This window comes from Falco naumanni, chromosome 11, assembly GCF_017639655.2.
Source record: "Falco naumanni isolate bFalNau1 chromosome 11, bFalNau1.pat, whole genome shotgun sequence".
In the NCBI taxonomy this organism is placed as follows: domain Eukaryota; kingdom Metazoa; phylum Chordata; class Aves; order Falconiformes; family Falconidae; genus Falco; species Falco naumanni.
The window spans coordinates 31491246-31518595 of NC_054064.1; the positions used below are offsets into that span (position 1 = coordinate 31491246).

The 27350-nt window shown below is 39.5% G+C and overlaps 1 protein-coding gene across 8 annotated transcripts in view; it reads left to right on the plus strand.

Moving 5' to 3' along the window:
- The first annotated feature begins 1002 nt into the window (after positions 1-1002).
- NFIA (nuclear factor I A) overlaps positions 1003-27350 on the plus strand; it is a 359996-nt gene continuing 333648 nt past the window's right edge. For all 8 annotated transcript variants that reach the window (XM_040610608.1, XM_040610609.1, XM_040610615.1 and 5 more), the window contains exon 1: positions 1003-1322. In XM_040610608.1, the coding sequence (XP_040466542.1) occupies positions 1227-1322 (96 nt within the window). In that variant the 5' untranslated portion in view covers positions 1003-1226. The remainder of the gene's footprint in view (positions 1323-27350) is intronic.

Sequence of the window (27350 nt, forward strand, 5' to 3'; positions counted from 1 at the left end):
TGGGAGATGGGAAAATGTATGATTATCTTTTACTTTGTTTTCTGGGAAAGGATTTTAATATTGGACAATAGCATGATCTCATAACTTTTCAAAACTGTTTTGGAGTTGTCTTTTTCCAAGTTATCTGTCTATTCGTCACAAAAATTTTGAACGCTGGCAAGAAGTTTTGCAGGAGGGAGAAGCAAACCTCTGTGAGGCTTTGGTGGCTATCACCTTGATGGTATTAGGAAGTATAACATTAAAAACCAGTTTTAAAAAATACGGTTGCAAAACCATATTTTTAAAAAAATAAGAAAGGAATGGTTCATTTCTTAGGGAGCACTTTAGCCATCTAAACTTTCATATGAAAAGTCATTCATTTAAACAATAAGATCTAGTATCTAAAATCAAGAAGGAACAAAGAGCCAAAACTTCAACATCTCTGAAAAATGAAAAAGCATTTTATTCCTTCAGAAAGCATCTGTCACTAAATCAAGAAATAAACTTGAGCAGTTTATACTTTTGTTTTGCCTTTCACTGCTTAAACGATTATATGCACAATTATGAATGATAGAAAGAAAGAAAGAAAATAGAAAGAAAGACACAATCTTGCTCAGGATTTTTTTCTGTTAGTTTTTTTTTTACCCCCCCCCGGTCACGTACATGAGAAAAGTAGCTGCGATATAAACAGATACTGAATCAGACTGAAAGTCTTAAAAAAAAAAAAAACACCCAAAACATTGCATGATAGTCTCTAAGCAGTTCCATCTGTCAAGCAGAAATTTTAGGCTAATAGCCTGTGGCGATCTCCCTCCGCAGTCCACTACCTGCCTTTGTCCTATTAAATCTCTTTATTCTTCTTAAAAAAGAAAAAAGAGGAAAGAAAAGAAAAACCTTGCAGACCAAAATCATCTGAGTGATGAAGCCCTAATTTTGACCGCCTCTCTTTGATGTTGAGCAGTGGGTTCTTATTTAAAAAAAAAAAAAAAAAAAAAAAGTGAGTGAGAGAGAGGGAGAGGGGGAGAGAGAGGGAGAGAGAGAGAGGAGAAGACAGTGCTAGGAGCAGATGACTTTTCATCTCCACTTCACCTTGCCACTGGGTCTGTGAGAGATTGGTTCATTGTCAAGGAGATTTTTTTTTTTTTACCCATGATTCCATATGGTATGGACCGGGCTACATGTTGCCCAACATGCCAGTGCAAATGTTTTCTCAATTAGGTGTCTTATCTCCCGTGAGTTAGCATCAGATGAAGCTTGCTGACAGCATAATGGCAGGGAAAACCTCCGACGGCTCCATCAAATGGCAGCTCTGCTACGACATCTCGGCCAGAACTTGGTGGATGGTGAGTTGGCAGCAGGGCTGCTTTTTTTTTTCTCCCTTTTCTACTTTCCCTCCCTCTTTGACAAAATGTCCCAGACCTCACATTTATCAAATTAACATTTGATTTTTTTCACACTCTTCAGTAGAGCAGCCTCACACTTGTCCCACTTGTGTGCTTTCCCCTGTGTAACAGGAGACCGTTAATGTGCACTACAGTTTCCAGAGAGAAGCTTTTTCAATTCTCCTTAAGGGGGAAAAAAAAAAAAAGTATGCAAAGAAGTAGTTTGAAAAAGCCTTGTGCAGAGTAACTTGTCTCGATCGGCTGCCTAACGCTCAGTTTGTTTTACTTTATCTGCTGCTTTCTAGCGTGTGTGTGCATTTTTTACCATGCAATATTTTGTAAAGAGGGGAGGTGGAAAGTTCAGTCCGTTACAAAGCAAGTCGATTACTGTAAAAGCCTGGAACGGTGCGGTAGTGTCGTGGTGTAAAATCATCACGTGTGAGAGGAGCGTGTTTTGCGAGGTGCTGCCTTTCATCGGAGACCCCGATCTAACTTTTCCCTCCGCGTGTTTACGTTAGAACAGGTTACCGGGCTGTGCTGACCTGGAGCCATGTGTTACAGATCCCACATAGTCTGGCTCTAGCTGCTTTTGGGCACAATTAAAGTTTCAATAAAGTCCCAACGTGCTCCGTAGAACGAGTTAACTAGCATGTCATGGTCAGCCGGGCCAGACAACCTTTGACATCTTGAATCTATAAGAGGTATAGTGAGTTAGGAGGATGCACAATAGCCCATTGTGGCAGAAGATGCAAGTCCTGTTGTGAGGAAGAGAGTCCTCAAATCATTACTGCCCTCGTTAGCGTGTTGTCCGTTAGGGATTAATTCGTTAGCAGCGCATTTTTAGTTTTCTGTAATTATTATTCTTGTGGCAAGCGTGAATTCTTCCAGTGAGAGGAAAAGTTTGCTGCCAGGACAATGAATGTATTATCTGCTCCTAACTGGACCGTGAACCTCAGCTCATTTCACATAGATATCAGTTAAAAAAGGACTGGCGAGTGGAATTACAAAACAAGGCATGATCACTTTCATTGTATGATACGCTGAAACAAGTCGGGGGCTTTCCCTCCCCCTCGCCGCCCCGGACCAATTTTGGTATCATTTGGAAAGTTTAAGACCTCTGAGGACTTGAAAGACTTTTAAAAGTGAGATCCGGAAGGTTTTTATTCTGCAGCTTGGTGGTGGCCATTGTGTATATCATGTGGCTTGTATTTAAGGTGTTTGGGCTCGGGTTTTTTCCATTTTGTTTTGTCTAAACTCTTAATTTTTTTAACCGTCTATTAGAGGTTTGCTAGTGGTTGCCAGTGAAATGTAACATGCAGCTTTTGGTTAATGGAAATAGGGAAGGCTAACCACTTTACTTATAGTACTGATTTTCCAATTAGACTTTCTGCCAGGGGAAGTTGGAGGGGGAAGGGGTATTTGCATGCACATAAACTGTTGATTATTCATGTGACTTTTTTTTTTTTTAGCTTGTTAAACGCCTGTAAATAAGGCTATTGATTCTTAGTTATCATTTTCAAAGCAAAGTTTTCAAGTACCTGTTTTAACCACACGATTTATATCATGCTGTGATTTTGCCTTATTCTAAGCCATTTGTATATTTTATTACCACTCCTCTTTTATTGTCTATCAGCTGCTTTTATGATGAGGTACGTTCATGTTTATTGTTTAATAAGTATCCTCAAACGTTATTAGGCAGTTATTATCACCCGATAGAAAGTGTCCGAGGAAGTTTCATTTCAGTCACATCTATTTCACAGATGTTTTAGTACTGTGAATATAATATGTAAAAATGCTGGAAACATTTAGTAATGCACTTGCCTAAAAATAAACAGTTTTATAACCACATATGCTGTTGTTTAGATTAAACATTGCAGAAAGTTCTCCTTAAACTTGAACATCACACCATTTATTTTCTAAGAGAACAAAAAAAATATCACTAAAACAGCCTTTTTTTGTAGAAGTTGTGCTAGATGAAAGAGGTGTTATTTTTAACTGAAATGAATAATTCAAGATCTTTACAATAGATGTGTTAATTGCAAATAATTTTCATACAAAGTTTCAATTATTGATGGAGTAATAAGCAGTTTTTCATACAGTCTGTGAATCCAAAACTACAACAAAAAGTAGATATCTATTATTTTTTTACCCCCAAACCTAATCACATTTGCCACATTCTTTTAATCAAAAGTAAGCTAGAGAGCAGATTTTAATGTTTTAAAGACAAATAAAGCTTTTAAAATTACCTCATGCATCGTCTGGCTGCACAAAATCTCAGCTGCACAGTGCTAAACTTCGGTTTGGTACTGCCAGCATACAAAGAGATGAGTGAATACCCCTTGCACCCATATGGACTCAGCTGCCAGCACTGTGATATGCAATTTTGCTTTTTAATGAATCGTAAACAATTTGTGTCAAATGAGGGAGTTTGTTTTCTTTCTGGAGCAGGTTCTAAATCCATTTTAAGCTATAGCTGTGTACTGTACTGAAGTATTATGCCCAAATTTAAAGGTTCTGTGTCATTTTGATGAAAAGACCTGTTATAATGAAAGAAACGGCTTTATAAAAGGCTGGGTGTAGTAATCTCTCTCTCTCTCTCTCTCTCTCTCCCTCTCTCTCTCTCTCTCTGTCTCTCAACCTCACACTCTCCCTCTTTCACTCCAGTCTATAGTGTGTTTATAGCTAGCTAGCTGGAGATAATGGAGATTGGTTGATTGCATGATTAGTAAAATGAATGGATTTTAGCATTGGGCAAAGCAGCTTGCATTTTTGAAAGGTGGCTTTAAAATGCAGAGTTCTAATTTTGACCTTATTTTCTTTCATAGATAATCTTTATTAATGCTCCTTTAATTCGTTTTTCCTCATCACAGCTAGTTTTTCTTTCCAGCCATCTGATGGAATGGCTAATATATTTTATCTTACTTGCCAAAATAGCAAGAGGTCAAAGTAAAAGAAAAACGTTATTTTCCTTTCTTGCAGACAGTTATAAATGTTTCAAACTATTTCAGTAGAATCCACAGGGTTTGTAAATTTTAGCAATAATTGCATTTGTCACCACAGTTTTAAGGCAATCTTTTGACACCTAATCTATTTTTTCTTATGCTTTAATCAAGTAAATGTAGAAACAGTTATTATTTTGGCTATATTGTAATGTGAAATTTAGCAGAAAATTCCCCCCAAAACACTGTGAATTCGTGTGAGAAGGAATTATGTATTTTTTACTATATACGTAACAGTAAATACTTTAACCAGTGTGGCAGTCTGAATATATGAGATGGATTAGTTTGTTGGAAAAATTATCATTGTTTTATAATCCTTGGTACTTTTTATTTAAATTTGATGCTGCCATAGAGACACTAAAGGGTTAGTCACAGAAAAGTTTCAGTACTCTGTCTTGCATTTGTAACAAATATGTGCAGCTGTGCTACTTTTATAAACATTTATTTCAAGCTGATTATTTTTTTTACATTATTTGCTCTAGCAAGCCAATATGATGTGGCTATAATGTATGTTTAATAAGGGTTTGTCTGCGAAATTCCTTTGCACGGTGTTATTGAAATACATGTGCAGCAAAGGTATATACTGGAGGAAACTTCTTCTCATTGACAATACAAAACTAAAGACCCTGGGCCAAATTCTGCTCGAGGTTTACACTGCCATCAGCCTGGAGTTGCTGCATTAAGAGGAGTGAAGCGACTCCAGGTTTACTTACCTGAGAGGCTGAGAGCCAACTTTGACTTATAATGTGACTTAACTCAGTCCAGTTTCAAAACCCAAACTGTTTCCTTTGTGAAATATCTGAAGAAAAAAGCCTCATTAATAAATTAGAAGCCATTTCAAATGAATCCATGTATGAGTTAGCATGCAAACTGCTGTTATTGAATATGGTAGTTAAAGCAGATCTTCCAGTCATTTTCTGAAATAATTGTTTTCTAGTTTTATTACCCAGTTATCGACACATAGTTCAGTGGATACACCTTCATTTTCTTTAGATGCCTTAAGTTAAAATAGAATTTAGTAAAGATAGTCAGACTGGACTTGAAATGTTCATTTTATTACTTTAAAGGTTCTTAACATCATTTTTCACAGAAACTCTTGATAAATACTTTTCTTTCACACCTCTGTGCTCCATTTTTTTCAGAGGAATAGCTGAAAATGCTCAGGTAATTTTTACAGTAAAAAAAAAAAGAAAATTTCAAAATGTTACTAGTGTTTCCATCAATTAAGAATTAATAGAATCCTCATTATAAATCTCATTGCAAATGAAATTTAAAATAATTGTGCATCTAATAAATATTTAACTTCATCATATGGAAAACTAATTGTTACTACCGTAGCTAAAATTTCCAGAAGCATGAAACACTCAGAAGTAGTATTTCTTGTTTAAATCACTGAGTGTAACTATACGTACATGCATATACATACTCTCATCTAAGTTTATCATGATAATCCCCACTAGCTGTTGAAACATATGTGGCTTTGCTGCTTTGTGCTTCCTACTTATAATTTACTGTATATCAAAAAGCATACATGTATTAATAATTATCCTGCTCCTGCCTTTATAAAAATAACAAAGTCTGAACAGTGTAACATTGCAGCATGGATTTTCTCTGGTTTATGCAGTAACTCTCCTATGTTCATACACTGCTCAGCTGCTGTATAGATTTTTTTAAATAAAATTATTCCTTTTCTGTCAGAGTTACTAAATTCCAGATATAACCTGAACACATGTATTCAGCGCATCGTTGTACATACTTTATATTATCTTCATTTGTTATACATGGCCTTCTTTTGCCTGTGAGTATTTGCCATGGTTGTTTTCTGCTCTCTTTCCTTCACCTGTCCTGAATATTGCCATGAATGTTTCTAATTTAAAGCCAGAGGAGTCAGTGGCTGATTAGAAGACAGGAAATTGGAGGATTAAACTGTCTGGTTGAACTTCCTTTACTTATCAGTGCTGTGTAACTTACACTGGATTATAAACTCATTGGGACAATTTCTACAGTGTATCGATACTTCTGTTTTCTTAGTCTATTTTTCTGGAGAAAATACGGAAAATGGGGAGAATGGTTAGTTTGTGGCTAAAAACCAATAGTTTTTAATAACACTGAAGTTTTAAATGAAATTTGTATAAATGTCTTCAGATATGAGAACGCATTCAATTTTAAATCTTGTAGGTCTATAATATATATTTTAAATTAACTTCAGTATGTAAACAACCAAGCAACAGATACTTTCAGGGAGGGGGAGGGAAATGACATAATTTTAGTAAGAGGAGAATGCACCATGTTAACCCTTGTTCAACCCTCTTCCCCTCAGAAACTTTCACATTTGGTGTAACACGATGGTGTAGCTCTAGGACACCCTGAGGAAGGGCTAGAGAGAGAAGCCAGATTATCTAAAAAAACTTTGTCTGGACAACCAGTGCTACCCCCTGAGTGAGAAGCCAGAGATCTGATGTCCTCGCGTGGCTTTTGCTGGGGGAGAAGGACGTTGTGGTAGATAGCTGTCTAACCTAGGAGGAGAATGAAGAAGAGCACAGCTTTGTACCCTGAAGGGCCAGCTCATTCTCCCTCTTGATGCTCATGTGCTATTTCCAGAGCTCGTCATGGCCCCAAGTTATGAAATCGTTGTGATAGTTGGGAAAAGCAAGTAATAGTATGGTCTGGATGACCTGTCTTGTGAAGGGTAAACAGGAGATCTTCTAACCTCAGTCCGTGCCATACCGCCGTACCTCAGGTGTCTCTGTACTGCCACTCACCATCATTTAGTTTTACACACTAGATTGAGATTTGAAGGTGTCAAAACTCTATTGAATACCAGACCGTGCAAGAAAACTGAAAAAGATTGTAGGTTACTGCCTGAAAGGTCTAACATCTTGATCTGAATCTAAAGGCTGTGAGGCTAATCACATACTCCAGTTTAAACACCGGGACTGGATCTTTAAATTGATCAGGACGCTTGTGATGGTTTCTGACAGTCTGATCCTGCTACATTAGGCAAGCTCTCCACTAATATTGTGAATAATAAAAAATGGAGGTTAAATAAAAGAATATTCTGAAACTTTTTGCTGGCAAAGTCCCAGTAGTTTCCATATGAAGAAAAACACAACCTGGAACTTTTTATAAGTAAAGAAGTAAATATTTTTTTCACTACCTTCATATGAAAGGGAAAAGGTAACATTTTTTGTTTATCGAAAGTGCTTTAATCCCAGTGTGAAAAGAATCTCACTGTGCTGCTGGAAGCATGCTTCACTCCTCTCCCTCAGGTGTGGTCACTGACACTGGTTAACATTTAAAGATGATTTTTAGGATTAATCAAGTTGTTTCTTTAATATTTGAAGACAAACATGCTAGGTCATAATAGCATGTTTTGGACTGATAACATCTTTGTTATTTCCATTAACATCACTAGGAACTTCTTTCACAAGTACTGCAGGTAATAATTACAGAACTCGTTGGAAATGCTGGAGCCTTTTGTACGTGTACATGCACACACTTCACCTATGCGATACACTTGTATTTTATATACCCACAAAAAGCAGAGGCCCTGCCACACTCCCAAGAAATCCAGCTGATGTCAGAGCCACAGGAGCCAGTCTGATTGAAGTGCCTTTGGAGCAGGCGCTGTACAAGCCTGCAATAGCTTTTTTGCGCAAAGGTTTTAGAACTTATATTCACTGTGATGAAGATCTCTGGATCTATTTTCCATAGACTACTGAAGAGTAGTTCTCAATAAGATAAAAAATCATTAAGGCAGATTAAATAGATGTGTCGGCTAATGGAGTGAGATTCAAAATATTTTGCCTGTATAAGCATGCCTGTTGTCCTTTGGTGTGTTTTTTTTTCAGAGACTGTGAAACACAAAGTTAGCAATACAACTAGATATGAGTGGAAGTGTTGGATAGTACAGATGGCACTATAAGCTTGTAGACTTTCACCACCAATAATTGCAATGCCCTTGCTTTCAAAGGAGTGCAGGTTGCCCTTGATGTACACAAACAGCCATATTAATTTCACAACCCAATTGGAACTGCACACATGGATTGAGGTTGTCAATAGGAGCAGTGTGGAAACTGAGAGCACAGATAGTGCTCTGAAATGGGCCTTTCTGCTTTAGACGTGACTAACTCAAAAGACACAGGTATACATGGTCACTAACAGGCTACTTCCATAACTGAGAGAATTTGTGAGTAAATAAAAGAGGGAGGTTTTCCTTATTATTTTTTTTTTAATCCAGAATTCTATTAGGCTGGACAAAATGGACCTGATCCTGCACAGAAATATGCTGATATTCATAAGTAGTCATCTTAAAAGAGTATGGTTTATTGGCTACATCAAGAAAATTTAAAGAGTATTCTCTTTATATTTATATATATATAAAAAATTGACCCAAACTAACCTTTTGTGTTTAGTAAGAAAGGAGAAAAACTGTTCCATTTGACCATTCAGTCAGCATTTATGTTTGCTCTTGGGAACAAATAGAAACAATATGCACATGCACCACTGTTTGCTAGTATTTTTTTTATTAGAAATTTTCTTTTGTGGTGCCATTTGAAAGAATAAGTTAAAAAGAAGAGGTTAAACATGGGTTATGTAGGGCAGTGACTGAAAGGTGAATCACAAAGGTTTTTACAAGAGTGCAAACAGAACAAGTTTTCAAGGATTATAAGCAAATACAAGTAAATCTCAAATTTACTTCTGATCTGCTGCTAATGAGGTCTTACAGTTTAGACAAATTGCAATGCATATAAGCATTGCATTAGGACTTGTTGCTTCCCCTTCTTTTATCTTGATTTCCTAAGGAAATGAGGCTTAAAAGATCAGCTATGTGTCCCCTATGTGCAGTGAAGGAAACTAGCATAAAACATTACTTAATACACCCAAGGAATTCCCTCGTGTTCAAAAATCAGTGAATAATTCTTGAACATTTTAAAAGAGAATAGTAACTTTCTTACAGATTGTAACTGTCTCACCTGATTTTATAGGCTACAACTTTTTCACTATGGAGATATGTAGAGTTGTTGAAACGTGGTATAATTCTACGGACACTCATTCTTTTCATTCTTAATGAAGTTTTCTAAGAGTCTTTCACAGAGAAATGGAGGAAACACCTTTCACAGAAGTATGTGGGCATGTAGGAAGAGGGCATAGGCCTAAAATGGTGGAAAGTCCTTGGTGAAGGCCTGGCTCCCAGCAAGCCATGACATTTGCTAATTTCTAGTATAAGTTTGTGTCAAGAAGAGAACATCTAAAGAATAGAAAGAAAAGGCATGACCACAGCATGGGTATTCAGCACAGGCACTGTAAAGGAGATGGAAAAGAAGGCAGGCTTTGATATGAAAATATGTTTTCTGGCATTATGAAGAGCAGTGGCCAAGAGATCATACCTGAGTAGAGGCAGTGAATCACAATATTTTTTTCTCCTTCTCTTCCCAATCTCTCTTTGAAGTTCTTTCATTTTCATTACTTAAGATCCCATTCAGTAACATATGGGCTACCAACTGCTCTGGTCTTCCAATAACTGGACCACTGCACAGAAAAATAGATTTGTGGGTTTTTTTCCTCTCTTCAGAAGCAGAGGCGTGGTTTGAATTGCAGAATAGTAGCTCATTTGCCCACACTCTTCCACACTGAAGCACTCTACAGTAAGAAGCCAAAGAGCCGTAGGATAACAGAAGTGGCTGAACAAAACAAGGCTCTGTGCCAGCTCCGTGAGGTGTCCCCCGTGATCAGCAATGCAACCACTTTTGATTGCATCTACTCAATTCCAGGATTTCAGGGAATATTTCAGGGAACTTAGCTGTAAACTCTAGTGGACAACTGAGGAAAGGAAGACAAGAAAAAGGAGCAAAGACCAGGCTGGCAACATGCCCCTGTGGCACTGGGATTCAGAAAAGTCTAATGTTCCATTGCCCATCATGTCCCAGAGCCTCGTATCCTGGTGTCTCCCATTTGCGGCTTGACAAAGTCGGTGTTTTCACAGCACATTAATCACGGGAGCCACGTGCCCTTATGAAACTAGTTGTTCCATCTTTGAATGGTGAAGTCCACCTTTCTGTAAGTTGTCCTAACACATCTTCTGTTTTCAGACCTGTGCAATGATCATGGAAATGATCCTGCATAAAACCCAAGATCTTTGCAATAGTGGTATGCAGAGACAGTGGGCAGGAGCGCAAAACCTTAACTAAAAAAAGTTTGTCGGTAGATAAAAGAAGTGAATGATTGTCTAAGAACAGAAAGATCCATGGGCTAGGAATTTTTATTATCCCTTTCAACGGGATAAGGGGTTGGAGACAAAATGAGCGGAAGTTGTACCCTGAAAAACAGTGTGAGACAAGGCCTTCTGGAATATGAGAAATAAACAGACTGACTAGGACAGAGCTGCAGAGTTTTAAGGATGGTGACAATTTCAGTCTGATGCAAACATCTGTTCGTGTGCTTTGGATTGAAATAATCAAACACCTGCACTTCCATGTATGTGCTGCAAATTTCTTTGTTCTAACAAGTTTTCTGTGTGCATGCTCCAGGACGGGTGTGCGCAAGCATGGCGTAGAATTTTTATTTGTATGCTGTAGGTGTTTGCACCTGCAAAGTGCAGGTGCCTGCTTTGACGTGTGTGTTCTTACAAGCAGATACGCAACGTGTTTCTCTTGGTTTCTGTAGAGATGTGCCAAATCTAACACTTAAATTTCTTTCTATCTCACCCTTCCCATCTTTAGAGTAGAATAATAACACTCGTGTACCTCAGAAAGGGTGTTAGATGTTAATTAATGGGTTTCCAATGTTATCTGAAGACAGATGTTATAATTGCAGTACATTATAAGAGAGTTACTTAGGAATATATGCTTTTTGCAGAATTAGGGTACTAAAGACAGGAAAGACCTAATAGGCTGTGGAGTCTTTCCATCTACAAGCAGTCTGTTTTTTACTGTTTATTTATTGCTGACTTTTATTTTGCCTTTAAGCCAAACACTATGGGTTACTCATATAGCATATGCTTCTTCACTCTGCACACAAGTAAAAGCAGTGATCTCAAAATCAAGATAATATTATAATAAAACTTGACTGAGGGTGCCTGAAGTGGTACGTATGCTCACACTGTGTAAGACAGAGAGATCTCTGTGCACGCCAATGTTTCGTATTAAGTAGGAGTTTGGTAAATTGAGTGGATTACTGGGATTTCATTAAAAATTAAATGTACAATTATTTAGATGAATTTTTCACATATGCTTGTGGGCAAACAATTTTTGATTAGTTGTTGACATATAGTACACACAGTGCGTGTGTGTGTGCGTGTGCACATGTATATTTACATGCACGATATATAAATAAAATACAGACAGTAATGTAGTGTTAGGAAAGTCCACTGTTAGTCATTAATTTGACAAGTCTTATATAGGATGGAAAGACTGATCTTCCTTAGACTGAAAAATTGTTTTCACTACATCACATTAAGGCTTATTTCTCCAATAAGCAGTATAAGAGCTCAAGACCAAGCACAGCTCATCCCAGCTCTCTGCTCATTTCATCTATCTCTTTGAAGAAGTTGCTCTTCCGAACAATGCGATGGAAGGAAAGCCATGCAATGCCTTTTTTAGCAGTGCTTGTCACTGGTCTGGGGCTGTGGGTTTTACATCAGTGGAAGGAACTTTCTCAGTTTGAGTTTAATTAGAAATCAGGTGGTAAAGCTGGGGAAAAGATTTGTAAAGATCTGAAGTGTCTGAAGAGGAGCGGCTTGAATAACACTGTATTAGTCATGAGGCAAGGAAGGAAGAATGTTGTCATGATTTGAAAGTAACATTGTTCAGTAAACGAAGATGTGTGAAGCACTTGCTAAACTAAATTAGTTCCGAGGTTTGGTGCACATTTGTGTAATTTTGTTCATTGAAGCTTTGAACAATTGTGAAGGAAAAAACAGAAACACATTATTAAGAAAAAAAAAAAGCTTGAATTTTTCTCTGGTGGTGTTTATCTGCAGCGATTCAGCTGCCACTTCTCATATTTCAGGCAGAATAATTAATTGGCACAAATAAATATTAATAATACAGTATAATTCTACACTGAATTTTATTTTGCTGTGCGGATCTAACGAAGACTTTGCTTTCCACACACAAACAGAAATTGCAGAGAAATTTTAGGGCCCTGTGCCTGCTAAATTTTCTACAGAGACTGTTCCTTAATACATGACCTTTTTCTAATGCATGGGGATTCAGTGTGCAGACAGGGTAAATCTTGTGGTCTGAGTGTTCCCTGTAGAACATCACTGAGTAAGTGTAACCATACACTTTTCATTGTATTATCTTGTGATTAATTTCTCTAAGAGTTGGTGCTCCCACCTCTTTGTGGGGAGCGGAGACACTTCCTGCACTCCCAGGTCACTACCTCAACTCCTTTAATGCGCGTCTGACATTTACCCGTCTATCCAGGATCTTTGCCTTCGTGCCATTATACTTGTTGCTGTCTTACTCAGTTAAGAAGTACAGATAGCCCCAGCATTGCCAGCTGCAGTCCCAGGCTGGATCATTACTCCAGATTTGAGGTTAATCAACTGCAAATTCCATTAGCTTCATACAGAGTGAAAATAAAGAACAGACGGTCTCATATGTGAGCCAGAAGTCAGGTGCAGCACAATACGGCCAGCCTTCAGGTAGAGGGATTTTTTTCCCTTCAGCTAACATCTTTGAGATAAGACCAAAGGATCAGATAAAAAAAGGTTTTGATGAAAGTTTTATAGACTCCCCCCCTCCTTTTTTTCCCCTTTCTTTTTCTCTACTTCCAATTGCGAATGTTAGTTCTTCATTTGATTCTGGTGGGGATTTTACCCCTTTTTCTCCTGAACGCTATGGAAAATCACTGCTACAAGTTATATTCTCAGACACCTTATGTTCTTTACCTACTTGTCGATTGTGCCGGCAGCTTGCTTTATTGCTCAGAGAAGTGCTGTGTGAAGTTTTGGGGGGATACAGGTGCAGTTTGATGTTGAAGACCCATTTACTAAGATCGCAAACTTGTAAATGCTGCCATACACATGCACCTTGTGAGCTTGGCCACTGATTTCAATAGGACTCACTATATCAAAGCTAGACACACAAGAAAGCAGGAGCAGGATCCAGGCCTAGACGCTTCCCCGCTGCTTTTATTTTGTGCACTGTCTCCCACACACACCCCTCAGCATTTTTGCTCATCATTGGTGGTTTGCTCCTGAGTCCATTCAAAATCTGTTTAATGTTCTTTTTTTTCACATACTACAAGCAGTATTCATAGAAATTAAAAAAAAAAAAAAGTAATCAAGTAATCTACAGTTGTCTGAAAAGAATGTCTCTGATATACCTCAGTCCTCTAAAGCAAAAGCTTTCCTATCAAAAGGGAAGTACTGTAGGAAAGTTAGGTCTGTGGCCAGAAGTTGAAAAACTGCTGCACACAGAGTACACAGCACTTTCCAGACTGAATTCTGAAACTTTACATAAGCACAGTGTTTGCCAAACAACATGAATTTTGTGTGCTGTGGTTTTTCCCTTTTCTTTGCATCTTTATCTCTTCATGCAGTTTTGGTGGGGAAGGGAGGTGCCTCTGTGTGTGTGTGTGTGTATCTCCCTATATACATATGTTAGATTATCACTGGCGTGCCATTACAAAAGGTTAGGGAAAATATTGCTGCCAACAGAACTAAAGATTAAATAATCCAATCTCTGGGAACTGTAAACTAACAATCACTATCACAAATGGGCCCTTTCTAATCATAGTTTGTGGTGGAATGAAAGATGCAATTGTCTGGAATTGATGAATATGGGATCCATGCTGGCTTCAGGGTCAAAGGTGACTTCATGCAAAGGTCCCTTTCTCTCTGGCACTGTTTCCTTTGTATAGCATAGCTTGGCAGCTATCTCTTTGCACTTCGGCTACCTGCCAATGCAGCTGGTACTGTGCAACTGTCTGGTACAGACTACAAAGCATCACTCAGCAACCAGCAGCTCCGCATGGGGCCCCTTTTCTAGGATGACAAAGAAAGATGGGCTATACATTCTGCCATCTATGCCCATTAAAAAGACTCTTAAATTGCATTACTACAAGTTATTGTTAATTATGTAGTAGTCACTGGATCTGTATGATCCTTTTAGGGGTTGGTAATCTTTACTGTATGCTGGCAGTGTAAGTAACCAAGAGGGAAAAATCAGTATTTTGTTGTGTAAAAAGTAAATACTAATGTGGTAAGTTGCTCATGCATAGCCATATGAATAAAACCTTCATTTGTATTATGTACACCACAGGTTTGTGGCATATGCAGGAGCAAAACTGATTGAACTAGACAAATTACTTGCAAAGTTGTGTCCTTACAGCTTCAATATTCATGTTATAGTTAACCCTGGGAAGTGTTTTTGTTGGTAAGCATTTATCCTGAAAGCTTGTCGGTTGTTAAAATGTGCCTTGAGCTGAAACTGAAATGGAAGAAAGCAAAGTTCCTGGCTACATCAAAATAAAGTTTCCGTTTAGAAATCATCAATCTAACCTGTGTTTAAATGAAGGGGTTCTGATAACGAAAGTGGCATCACTGGCAGACTGATGGAACAGAGATTACCCTGAACACATTTTTAACTCAGTAGTGCATTTTCTTCCTGTTCTTGAGAAACCGTTTGTAGTGTGTCCAACAAAAGGAAAACCTTTGTCCCCCCTAAAGCTGAGGTCCTGGTTGTCTCCTGAGGAATGGCCAAGCTACTTCTGTTCTTCAGTTCAGGCGTGTTGAATTGTATTGCTGCAACTAAACCCGCAGGCCTGATTCCAGTGGATATTTTCCGCCTCCTCTAAATCCATCAGTGTTAACGTAAAACTGGAATAGCTAATCTGGGGCAAGCAGGCTTGGATTCACCTCCAGTAAGACTTGAGTGAAGTCAGCTTAGGTTGACTTAATACGTTGATCCAAGTTACTTCAATTTAAATATCTTGGGCCAAATGCTTAGCTCCTGTCAACTGGCATAGCTCCGCTGAAGTTAGTGGAGGTGTACCAATTTACCATTCCTGAATTTTCTGGGACTTGTTTTTCCCCAAGATTTCAAGGAAAAGTCTGTAAAGAAAATGGTGGGACTTTTTTTACTCATGATTGGGTTTGTTCCCCTTTTCTATTTCCCTGCTTTCTCTGCACTAGTTATGATCTTGCACTTGCCTCCTGTAGAGCTGGCAGGCATCCTAAGATGTACACCAAATTCTGGGAAGGAAACAACACCATTTCTGTATAGTACCACTGCAAGAGCTAGTCTGCTGAGCCACTTTTCCTCTTTTGTTCAAATTACACAAAAATCTGAGAGACACAAGATACAACAGGAGGAGACGAGAACCTTCAGTCTTCAGTTTCTCTCTTTCCTGCTAGCGTCTAATATTCCTTTTCTTGCCTTGTTCTGATATCGGCTATTTGAAATAGTTATATATAATTTAACATTATACAAAAGTATTGTCATATCAAACATAGTGAAATGGATTCCAAAAACACCATCTGGTATTTGGGAATGCACTGTGAGTTGGGAACGTGAGAAGAGATATTCTTTGCCACTTTGCTTGGGACCCAGCCATTAGCAGTGTAATTGCCAAGAAAAGGTGACAGGCTTCAGGCTTAATGCAAGTGGGTTTTTTTTCCCCTCTCTCTCTTTCCTAGCCTGTTAACTCTATGAGTCCTAAACTAAATGCAAAAGGCACTGTCAGGGCAATGCAACAGCAAAAAACAATAGGCTCCCTTAAACTGAAAGGCAGGGCAGAAAAAGAAAATAGTCACTGGGCTCCTACAAGAAGACTAAAATAAGTGAAAGCAAAATAAGCTTGTTGAGAGGAGGAAAGAAAACAAGCCATGTATGCTTTAAAGCTGCAGCATGCTACACAGAATTGTTCTCTTAAGTAGTGGATTTGTAATGATTAGAGTTTCCCAAGCTTTATCCAAAAGCTCATTTCAAAGCCATCATTAGTTTTCTCTAATCCACCCAAAATTGCAAAACGCATATTGTGAAGGTCATCCATGACCATTCTAAACCTGTTTTATTTGATGTTATCTCACTTCTTCCTCTGTATTTCCATCTATCCCTTTAAGGAGGGGGTGGAGGGGTGGGGGGGAAGAGAGAGGGCTTAATAAATTAAAATCTCAGATTGATTTCTATGGGAATATTATTCTGATGTGTAAGAATCCAAAGGGCATGCACGGTACAGTTTATATAATTTCATGTTTCTAGCCTGTATGCAACCATTGGCAGGTGTAATTCTAACAAGTTTTGCCAATATTTCTCACCTGAGAACCAGATCAAACATGAGGGAAGTAAAAAATCAGAGATATTTGAACAAGGATCAAAGTCACTGTGCCACACAGAGGAAGACATCAGAGGACAAAAACAAGTGAATAACCCAGAAAGGTTTTAATCTTCATTGATTTTCATCTAATATTTGAAATACAGCAATATATTAATTCTGAACTTAAAAAAAGGCCACATTGATTTGTTTCGGTATGTCAGAAACTGCGATGCTACAATAGATCTGCTATTAAATTACACAAAATAAAATGATTTCTGGTGGGTGTATCTAATGCTTGCCAAATTAGATGAAATGAAAGCTAACCCTCTTAGTCTAGCTGTTGTTTTTAAATATTTATGTCTTTAACAGACATTTGTGTGTGCCATGAGGGGGACTAGAAACTCCTTTGCTATCAGTCAGTTTATGTAGACATGCAAAATTCTTACAATCTCAGTACCAGACTCACACGAAACGTTCGTCACTGCAAGTTCTTTCAATTTATTTGAAATAAACTTGCCGATTCACCACACTGCTGTTTTGGCTCCCGTTACTTATTTATTTACTGCGATTGCATTTCGCTGCAAATGAGTTCTGTATGCAAAATTTAGTCTACAAGGTGTAACGCAGATTTTCAGCAAGGAGTTCAACCCTTCAGTGCAGAAAAGGTGGTGGCATTCCCATGGGTGCCAGATTGCTTGAGGGACTGAGAGAGAAGCTGCGAGCCCAGAGCTCGCCCTCTCTGCCGGCGACCAGCCGTCGTGAAACTTTGCCCTGAAACAAATGCTGTAGAGCCGAGCCTCAGCACACATCCGAGGGGGAAAATGAGTCAAACATCACAAAAGGATCTTTCTGTTCTTTACAGGAGCTCGAGACTGGGGCACAATTTCACCCCAGCCCTGCTCAACCTGACCTTCAGTGCTGTTTGCTTTCTACAAGGCAGCGATGGTCTCTGATATGTCTCTCATTTAGCACCAGGTTTCTTGCTCTGAAGCATGTTGATCAAGGCAGTCCCCGATGCACTTCGTGTCCCGAGCCCTCCTGAATAATAACCCAACCTAGGCAGCCCAGAAGAAAGAAAAAGTTCTGATTTCTATCTCACAAAAACAAACCCTCTTTTCAGGCAAAACCACTCTCCAGCAGAGTGTTGTATTCCGAGTCTCATTCAGTACCTGCCGCTCCAGCAGCACTGGCTTTGGAAGCGCAGCTCTGCTTGGGATGGCGCGGTGAGGGACGCTTCGATCCATAGAAGCACAGAGGTTTTGTGTGTGCAGAAACCGAGGCCATGCGATCGGTTCAGTGACAGAGGGACAGACCACACGTGGGATTCCTGATTCCCACTCCAAGAATCAAGAAACACACACAAAACTGTTTTGCAATTTAATTTCTGAAGGGGCATATTCATCTATGAAAACTTTTATACGAGAGATAAAGGCCTTCAATACAAATTAAACGTGACGATATTTTTTGCATTATAGTTTCTCCTTAACAGAAATTGCACAAATTCTCTCCTTTTTGACTGTTCTTTTCTTTGACCTTTTCCTATTGAATAATCCAATGTTTCTAGAATATGTATTTTATTTAATGGTTTTAATCAACAACTACAGTAACAAAGTATCTGCATCTTCAGTAAGTTAATACCACTGAGTTAATACCAGCGTGTCTGAAGCCTCTGTAGAGCAGCCACAGCTTCTGTGAACCAAAACCTGCCGTGATGATTAATAGCAGCAATATTTTTATTCAGTGCAATTCATTCCCCATACATCCTCACTGCACAGGGGCACTCGGGGATGCCCTGGGTGTGCGCAAGCTGGAGCATCCAGTGCCCAGCTCCGTCCCCAGGGCCCTGCTGCCACCAGCCAGGGATCTGGGTCTGGGCACGCAGGCGCTTTCTTGGGTGGTAAACTGCCAGCTCCAGCAGCTTTTAGCTTTTTATCACCTTAACAGGAATGTGCCACCCACAGCAATGCAGAATTATTAGATCTCCTCGTCATTTTTTTTCCTTCTGCATAGAGGGCTTTGCCTGTTTTTCCCTTCCCAGCCTATGCCAGGATGGGGTTTTGTTTTGCTCTCCAGTGACATGATGACAAACTGCAAATGAATAATCAGAAGTACTTAGAATTAAAATGGCAAAAATATTATTAGTTGCTGCCCCCCCCCAACTCCCGCACCACTCTCCTGTTTTCCCCTCCCTCCTCTTTTGACGGCAGGCAGAAAATGCAGATGCCAAGGCAGCGGAAGATATTTTTAAGCAGGAGCATCTGGCTCCTTGGCAGACTTCACAGGCAGTTGGTTTGGTTGTTTTGGAGTTGCCTCTGGGTCTGTCACATGTTTTGGCATCTGACTGATTGTCTGGGCTGCCTCCTCTTATTGGACATATTTTTTCTTTGACTCACCTTTGATTCTGAATTGTCTCTTTATTTTCATTTGCCAATGAACAGCAACTTCAGCTGATCCTGGGCTTGTTTATATAGAAATAGTCCCCGTCAGTCCCCGCCTGTGGCTCACGGGAGCCTCCTGCCTGCCCAGGCCGTGCTACCAAAGGTGCTTGCTGCGAGCGCTGCTTCCTTGGGGTTCAGGTCAGGCTCCAAGTACTCCCTGTGAAGGAAACTATTCCAAGGAGGACAATTTTCCCACATCCAAATATACCGCCAAAAGCAAAGAGACACTGTTCCAGATATATGCTGTACCTGTGTATGGGGTTTTTTTTATATATTAATTTATATATATATTATAATACTGAGGGGAGGGTTTGTCTTAAACCAATGTTTTAAATCCTTTTGAGCAGAGTATGAAAAACTACTTGAAATGACAGGTCTGTTCCCTGCCTGGAAGCCCGCTGCCTGGAAAAAAGTTATGATGCTTAGCAGTGTTTGTTTCTCTGTTTTCCCAACATGGTAAATCTTAGGCAAAGCTAGTTTGTCGCTCAAAAAACTTTTTTCCCCCAAACATCACAGTGAGGCAGTCTAAAAAGCCTGTCACTGCAACCTGCCCCAGCCTGCGGAGCCGACCAAGGGATTTTAGGACTGCCAGGGCAGCGAGGCTGGCAGAAACAGGTGGGCTCACAGCAGGGAGCAGCAGCAAAAGCCCCACCACAAGTTCTGCTGGGATTTTTTTAGGTGGCTAAACTAAATCTAATTAAACCAGAGCATGTTTAAATGAGCTTCATTTAATGTGTACTTTGTATAACTTCTCTGTTAATAACAGCAGCTCTTGTTTTTATTATTAGTGCTATCATTTTTCTGTCTTTCCTGATATTCCCAGGGATTGAATGGATTATTTATCAAAAGGGTTGGTGTTGGCTTTATATTTCTAAAATGCTGGTTTGGAACTGTCCTGTGAACTAGTCCTTGCTGTGCTCAGGAGGCACCATGGAGACTCAGAGATGAAAGATAAATCTGTGCTTTCAAACTAAAATGAGACCATATTCCATAGAGAATGTGTTCTTCTTTTAAGCAGAAGGCAAATAGAAGGGAGAAAAAATGCTATTTTTTTAATACCTTAGTATTTCTTTGACGGTAACCTCATAAAAAAATTGTTTTTCACTAATCTCACGTAAAGAGGGTATCATGTAACTTATATGTTGTTTGGGATTTTTTTCTTAATTACACCAAATCCAATTAAACTCATCCAGGAAAAGGGTAGGGAAAAACATAATATGACATTTTAAAACAAAAGCTCCCAGTATGTGTTTTTCATTGGAGTTAAATTATTGCCTAAAATGGAAAGCTTGTCTCTCACTGCCTTACCATTTTTGCCCCAGTCAGGTACGTGTTTGGAAGATGTACATATATTATCGCTGTAAATAGTAAGGATGTCAGAGGCTAGGGAATTGGCACATATGAAATAAAGCTATTTATACCCAAGGCAGAACATGGTGGGCAGCTAGGCTACATCCTTGTCTCATCCTCCTACCTGTATGCAGCAGGGACCTGCAGAGTAACTCCGAAGTTAGTCTCCAGGTACGCAGAGTTCACACAGAGGAAGATGACTAGAAAGATTTTTAGACATGAATGAAACTATATTTGCAGTTACATGGTTTGTGTGTGGAAAGGAAAAAATATTTTCAAACTACCTTGAATTCCTAAACCAGTGACTGAAGGACCAGACAGAAAAAAAAAAAAAAAAACACGTACATGTGAACAGACACCCTTGCATGCACACACACCTTACACAAAATTACTTTTGCCATCTGATCCTGAGTCTCGGCAGGACTGATTCCAGGAAAAGCCCTGGGTCCCAGATCTGTGCGAGAACATTAGTAAACATTTGCACTGAACACAACATCACATGCAAATTGCAGTGAGTTTCCAGCTCTCATGTTTGCAAAAGGAAGCCTGTGAGTACAGTAAATGCCTGCATTCTGAAATCTTGAAAAGAAAATTACAATAAAACTAGCAAAACCCCCAATCTACACTGTGTTTTTAAAGTCATCTTGGTATTCTAGGGAATGTGCATCATAAATTTTGAATAGATGGGATTAGCAATGTCATGAAGGGGAATCCCAAAGGGCCTATCTCCAACAAGGAAGGAATCTTGTAAAAGACATTCACAATAAATCCTTTCATAGGCCTTGGCACTTGGATGTAACTCCATAGATTCTCTGTTAGGTTTTCCTGGGAGGAAAAAAAAACAGGTCCTTTTGGGCTTTTGATTCTGTGAGTTGATTTTGCGATCCGAAAGCACCATATGGGTGCTTTCACCTTTGTTTTTCAGCACCTGCAGCATTTGGCAGATACATGGCAAAGCAGAAGCAGCAGCACAAAACACAATATTACTGGGAGAGGGAGATGTGATTCTGAACTATCTGTTCTCTTGGGGCAAGCAAATAGCAGAAAGCAGCTACAATGCTGTGCCAAACTAGTCCTGTGGGATGATATGGTTACAATAACTAATTTTTAGAATAGCCTTGTTCATGCTACTCTAAGTCTGTGCAGCCTCATCCAACAGGAGACTCGATTTTCAAGGGCACAGCTCTAGGAGTGCAAGATTGAAATCTTTGTACAAGAGTTACAGCCTTCGGGCATATGCTGTTAAACTGATGGAGCTTTTCTGTCTTGTCCTGCCTGTGAACAGTTAACAGACTAATAGGTACGTTTTTAGAAGCATAACCATACTCTTTAAGTTCTCTTGGATCTTTTCATACTGCAGACGGCACGCAGGCACTGTGGCTGGACAGACATGCTTCTCAGGAAAACAGAGACACCTTTAGCACTTCTGACTTGGTCTCTTGGCTTCTGGTGAGTCAAGTCAAAAAAACATTTCACACCAAGGTAACTGACTGCATTTCTTCTCTTATTGTGAAAAAAAAATCCTTGGTCAAAATCAAGGTGTTCCAACAAATCCTTACCTATCTAGTCATCAGTCTTGCATTTTTTAGACTTCAGGAACCGTTCAGAACAGGTTCATCTGCCTTGTTGTGCATTTTTCTGTGGTCTGTTTTACGGCAACAATGGGCTTTGAGTCTCTACAAGACTGAAGGAAGGAAGACTTCAAAATATATTTGTAAAAATAATGAAGTAAGTCACTTCTGCTTAGCAGGGAATGGCAGTCTTCAGCATACCAGTAAAGAAAAAGGGGTTAATTGATTTGTTCAATATTGAACACTACTCACTACATCACCACATCAACCTTTTGTAAACCCTTAAACAGCTGCAAACACATTGTAAAACATGAATTATGATCTTGACTTCTCTTCCTACTTTGCCAAGATCCTTCCTGTCATGAACTTTGGGGACTTGAGAAAGTGGTTCTTCTGTCTTTGTAGCTGAACTAGAAAAACAATTCATCTGGTTTCTCTCAACTCAAACGAGTAGCAAGGGAAAATATAAACCTGATTAGAAATAATTTCTCATAAGGACACAAAGAGCTGGCTAAGGTCAGGACTAGGACTGAACATTATCTCATAAATCCCCTGGAAGCTGTGGCCAGTTACATTGGTATCACCAACACGCTCTGAGCATCTTGATACTGTTTGGGAGTGCAGGAAGCGAGGTGAAAATAAGCAACTAAGGAGTCTGAGTTTTGTAAACCTTTTTTCCACTCCAAATCGAAAGATGCTGCTGTTCCCAATCAGACTTTCCAAAGCAAGGACATGGCTTGGCCACAGTTGAAATGGATTTAGTCTCCCAGAAAAGTTGTTTTCTCTGCTGCCATCTGACACAGGTGGAGCTAGTGCCAATGTAGTGTGCACAAATTACAGCCAACATGATGTGGAATATCTTGTGCACGGACCTATGTAGCTGTGTAATTGCTTGGCATGTCTTTGGCCCTTCACTTGTCCCAAGTGATAGGTGTGTGAATGGGTTTATAGGAATAATAATCCTCAAACGTACAGCCAACATTCTCCTTCCTCCATTACCCTGCTGGAAAAGATTTCACAGCCTTTTGCATTTGTTGCAGAAGCCTACAAAAGAGGTGAAGTTAATCAGAACTTTGGCTGTCACTCCACTCCTAGCAGAGGTTTTATGGAGCTGCGTTTCCACATTCAGAGCGATAGAACTTGCCTTACATTTAAAATAAAGTAAAAGAGTTGACCCGACACAAAGAGAGATAATGGCTTAAGATCTGGATCATCTGGAACATAAAATGATCCATGGAAACAAATCCATGGAAAAAAAAAAAAAAAAAAAAGAAAAAGAAAGAGAGAGAAGAAAATTGAAATCACATATGAACCAGGAATAATTCTCCTCCCACCTCTCAAGGTTTACACAGAAACGTGTGAAAATGAAAGGGCAAACTGTGGTATAAATTCTGCTCACCTGTTGTGGCGCTGAGATCAGTGATACGCTAACGTTATGGAAATGAATCCTGAGGATTCATTGCAGAGGATAGCAAGGAATATCAGGTGCTTTGTGCATGAAGTTTAAATGAATGCTTAAATGCAACTCAGGAGCACAAAAGGAAGTTTAACTGTAAAATATGAGTGTGAGTACACTCGCTTCCAGCACTTCAATCACTTTTTCTCTGCCTTCTTCATGAAATAGTTCCTATTTTCCTTTCCCACTCAGTCTTTTGATAAGGGATTTGTGCCTCAGCATCCTCTCCTAAGTACCAGGAGCCCCTCATAACAAGAGGAGCGCAGCGTGCTCCCTTTGCGTTTGCCCTGGCACAAGGTGCTCTCCTGCTGTACTGACTCAAGCAAGACTGAGTCGGGGGGCAGCAAGCTCTACAAGCCTAAACGCTGCTCCATGGATTTGGTTTTGTGGGTTTGTGTCTAATCCGTGAACCTTACGTCACTTAAGTGTAGATTCTCCCTGTGGTTTAGAACAAGCAGCCAAAGGTTGAATTCATACTGTGTTCTCACAGGTGAAACTTCGCTGACTTGTGCCAAGCAATATATTCCGCATGTTCCCAGTTTACATATTAAATCTATGGAGTAGAAGTGGGCAAAAAGTAGGAAATCTCCTATTACTTAGAGGCAGTGAGAAATAACATTCAGTGGGGGGGATACCATTTCTTAAGGAAATAAGCTGTTTCTCCTTTGAAGGAACATTTTAAATAGAAGGGAATAGTTAGAAACATAAACTGAAGTAGAAAAATTCACTTCCCACTTTATTTCAGAAAATTTTGATAATATTGCCCAGGCAGGACATGAATATGTTATCATTGAGTTAAAAGCATCCACACACATAGATTTTGACCTTGCTGGAGTGCAGAATCTACAGTGAACTATTTGTTCACAGAGATGATAGAAAATAATTGAAGTTTTTTTCAGGGTGAGGAAAATGCTTTGTAAGCAACCAAGAAGTATGTTTTGAAAGATAAAGGTGAGAATGAGCAGGGAGTTGTCAATATTGAGATACCACCGTGTAATTTACAATGTTTCTATTGCAGCTCATCACCATTTAATATGTGAAAATATTCTTACTCCTTAATTTTGCAATGTTGCAGTGCTGCACACCCCCTTTTCTCCCTACCCAGCACTAGTAAAGTCAGACACTATTCTTTATACTTTATTTGTACAGTTCCTATCACATTAGGCTTCTGGTCCATTCCTCAGGCTCCCAAATGCTGTTGCAGTAAATATGAATAACATCAGTGAATTTCAGCATCATTTGCAGAAGTATTTCCTCTTCCTGAGGAAAGAACTAGACTTGTCTGAATTTAAAGCACCAAGGTTTTATTTCCAGAAATCAAACCCAGTGGAAATGACAGTCTGCTTTGAGAGAACCCCATTGACCTGTAAGACCTTAGTTAATTTTTGGCATAAAGTGAAATATTTTCATTGTTACTGTGCTAAAGTTCCATACAGAAAGACAAAAATGAATGCTTGGGGACTAGCTAGGAAGTTAGAAGTGTAAAACCTTCTCAGTAAACACCTTCCCTGTGAATTTTTGGTGAAAATGAAGAGAGGGCAAAGCAGGGAGAAAGCGATTTTTTTACCACTGCTCTGGTTCATGTGAGTTCAGTTCTTGCCTTTCACAATGACTCTGGGGAACTCATTTAATCTGTTTGTTCCTCAATTTCCCCGCATTTAAAACATCAGAGGTAACACCATCATTGCTCTGTAAGGATGCTGTGAAGGTAAAACCAGCGGGAAGAGCCGCAGGTAAATACAGTGGTGTGAGCAGGTCCACCTCTGGCTGGTGTACACTGGTATGTGTTACAGCAGTATGCAAATGGGGCAGGCTGTAAGCTTCTTTGGGTAGCGGCCCTTTCAGTATATTTGCATAAGTGAGTTAAACTGAGAACATCTATAAATTATATAGATGCTGTGCAATGCATTGGTGAAATTGGCTGAAACACAGCCTAACACTTGTAATAGAAAGTTGAGATTTTCCCATTTTCTTTGCATGAGGGGAGTTATGAAGGACTCGGAGACTTCAGTCAGACAAGGCTGAAAAGATTGTCCTTTGAAATGGACTGTCCTAAAATCATGTTATCCCTTAACAGGATTAACCATGGAAAGATAGAGAATTGATATCTTCATCCTATGAAATGACAGCCTTTAAATATCTTCTCTCATTAAACTGCTTGCCACCTTTAGGGCAAAGAAACGATGAGTCAGCTACCTCACAAATTTCTGTGGTTTTGTAAGAAGAAGCATATGCAAGACCTGGTATTTATTACACACCTTTGTCATGCTAGAACATTTTAAAGCTCCTTCTGTAATAATTTGCTTTCATTTAAAGGCATGAGAGCTCAAGCAGCCCAGCTCAGCCAGCGCTATGGAAGTGACTGCGTCACTCCAGCTATGCCGTGCCTGCGGTCTGCGCTCCAGTGATTGATGGATCCTTGAGATCCATCGTGACCTTGCTATTCATATCAATGGGCATCCTGCAGGAAACCCCAGGGCTTCTGCCACACTGACACCGTCACAAGCACATCACAAGTTGCATGTTGCAAGTACTTTGAAGCTGCAATCCCTCTTTATTTAGTCCTCGCCAAGTACAGTTGTTTTGTCCATCTTTGGTATTGCATCAGCAAATATGTCACTCTGCAATCTTGGATGTTACCACACCACGAGGCAGTGGAACAACGGGGCTTTGCAAATCAGCAGCTGTATTTCTGCTCTCTTTTATCTGTTGTGGTTCTATTTCTGACCTTGATAATTACTAATTTGTCTTCAGTATATTCCCAGCCTCTCTCCATTATCATGGTTTAGGGAAGCAGGAGATTCACTTACAGGGTTTCTCGTCTGAACTCTGGACACAGGACAACGTGTCTTGATGCAGTAGATGCAGAGCACTCCACTTAATAGAGAGTTGAGGACACAGCAGAACAAACGGGAGCTGGTGTCTTAAGTGCAGGCTGAGAATTACTGCTGTAAAGGAGGTTATGCCACCGAAAACTATGACGAGAAAGCAAAGCTCAAGTAGAGTGAGTAGTGTCACAGAAACAAGCAATGATTTCTGCTTGGGCTAGCTGGGGTTTCTGATCTCCTACTCAGATACGCTGCGGTCGCTGACCCAGGCTTCCAAGGACTCCTTGCCAGTGACTCCAGAGCATTCCCTTTGCACTCCCCAGTCTCTGTCCCAGCCTCATTGCTCTCCTCCACTGGCGGCAATCCAGGTGAAATTGTGCATTCTTCCCTCTCACAACTGATAAATGCAGAGAAGCATTTTATTTCATTTTTGAATGGTTTCAGCACAGGGAATTGTACCAATAAAACAATGAAGCTCCTACCAAATATGACATAATGATTCTTCGAGGTCTCATCATTCCCTTCCTAGATAGCAGAGCTGTTCTGGGGCTGTCAACCCATTAGTCTGATAGGATTGTCATGATAACCAGAAAAATAGTGTCAGTCCTAGCTCAGAGAAAAATTCTCTCCTCTTGAAAAAGCAAAGCTTTCTATCTCTGTGTACCCTGAGCCACACGAGGAGGTGACTGAAGCCAGAGCGGTTCCTACAAATAGAAATCTTTATCATTGTAAATCAACCTGGTGAGTAGCAATCGACTTCTTTGTCTCTAGAGACATTTAATAAAGTACCCTGCAAGCTCTTTGTCATCCATTAGTCACCAGATATTGGACATCCCATTTTAAAAGCACCATTTCTGTTTTTAAATATATAGCCTATGAAAGATCTATATTTTACCTCTTTTTGGATGGACACGTTAAAAGGATATTCTTACTTCCCACTCTGGATTGGAAGTGCTAAGAAAATCCTGTTGTACGTGAAGAAAATGTATGCACACATTTAGCAGGGGCTTTGCTTTCCTTTTTTATTGCTAATAAGGCGTACATCTCCAGCCTGCTCTGGAGGCCAGAGAATCCTCCAGA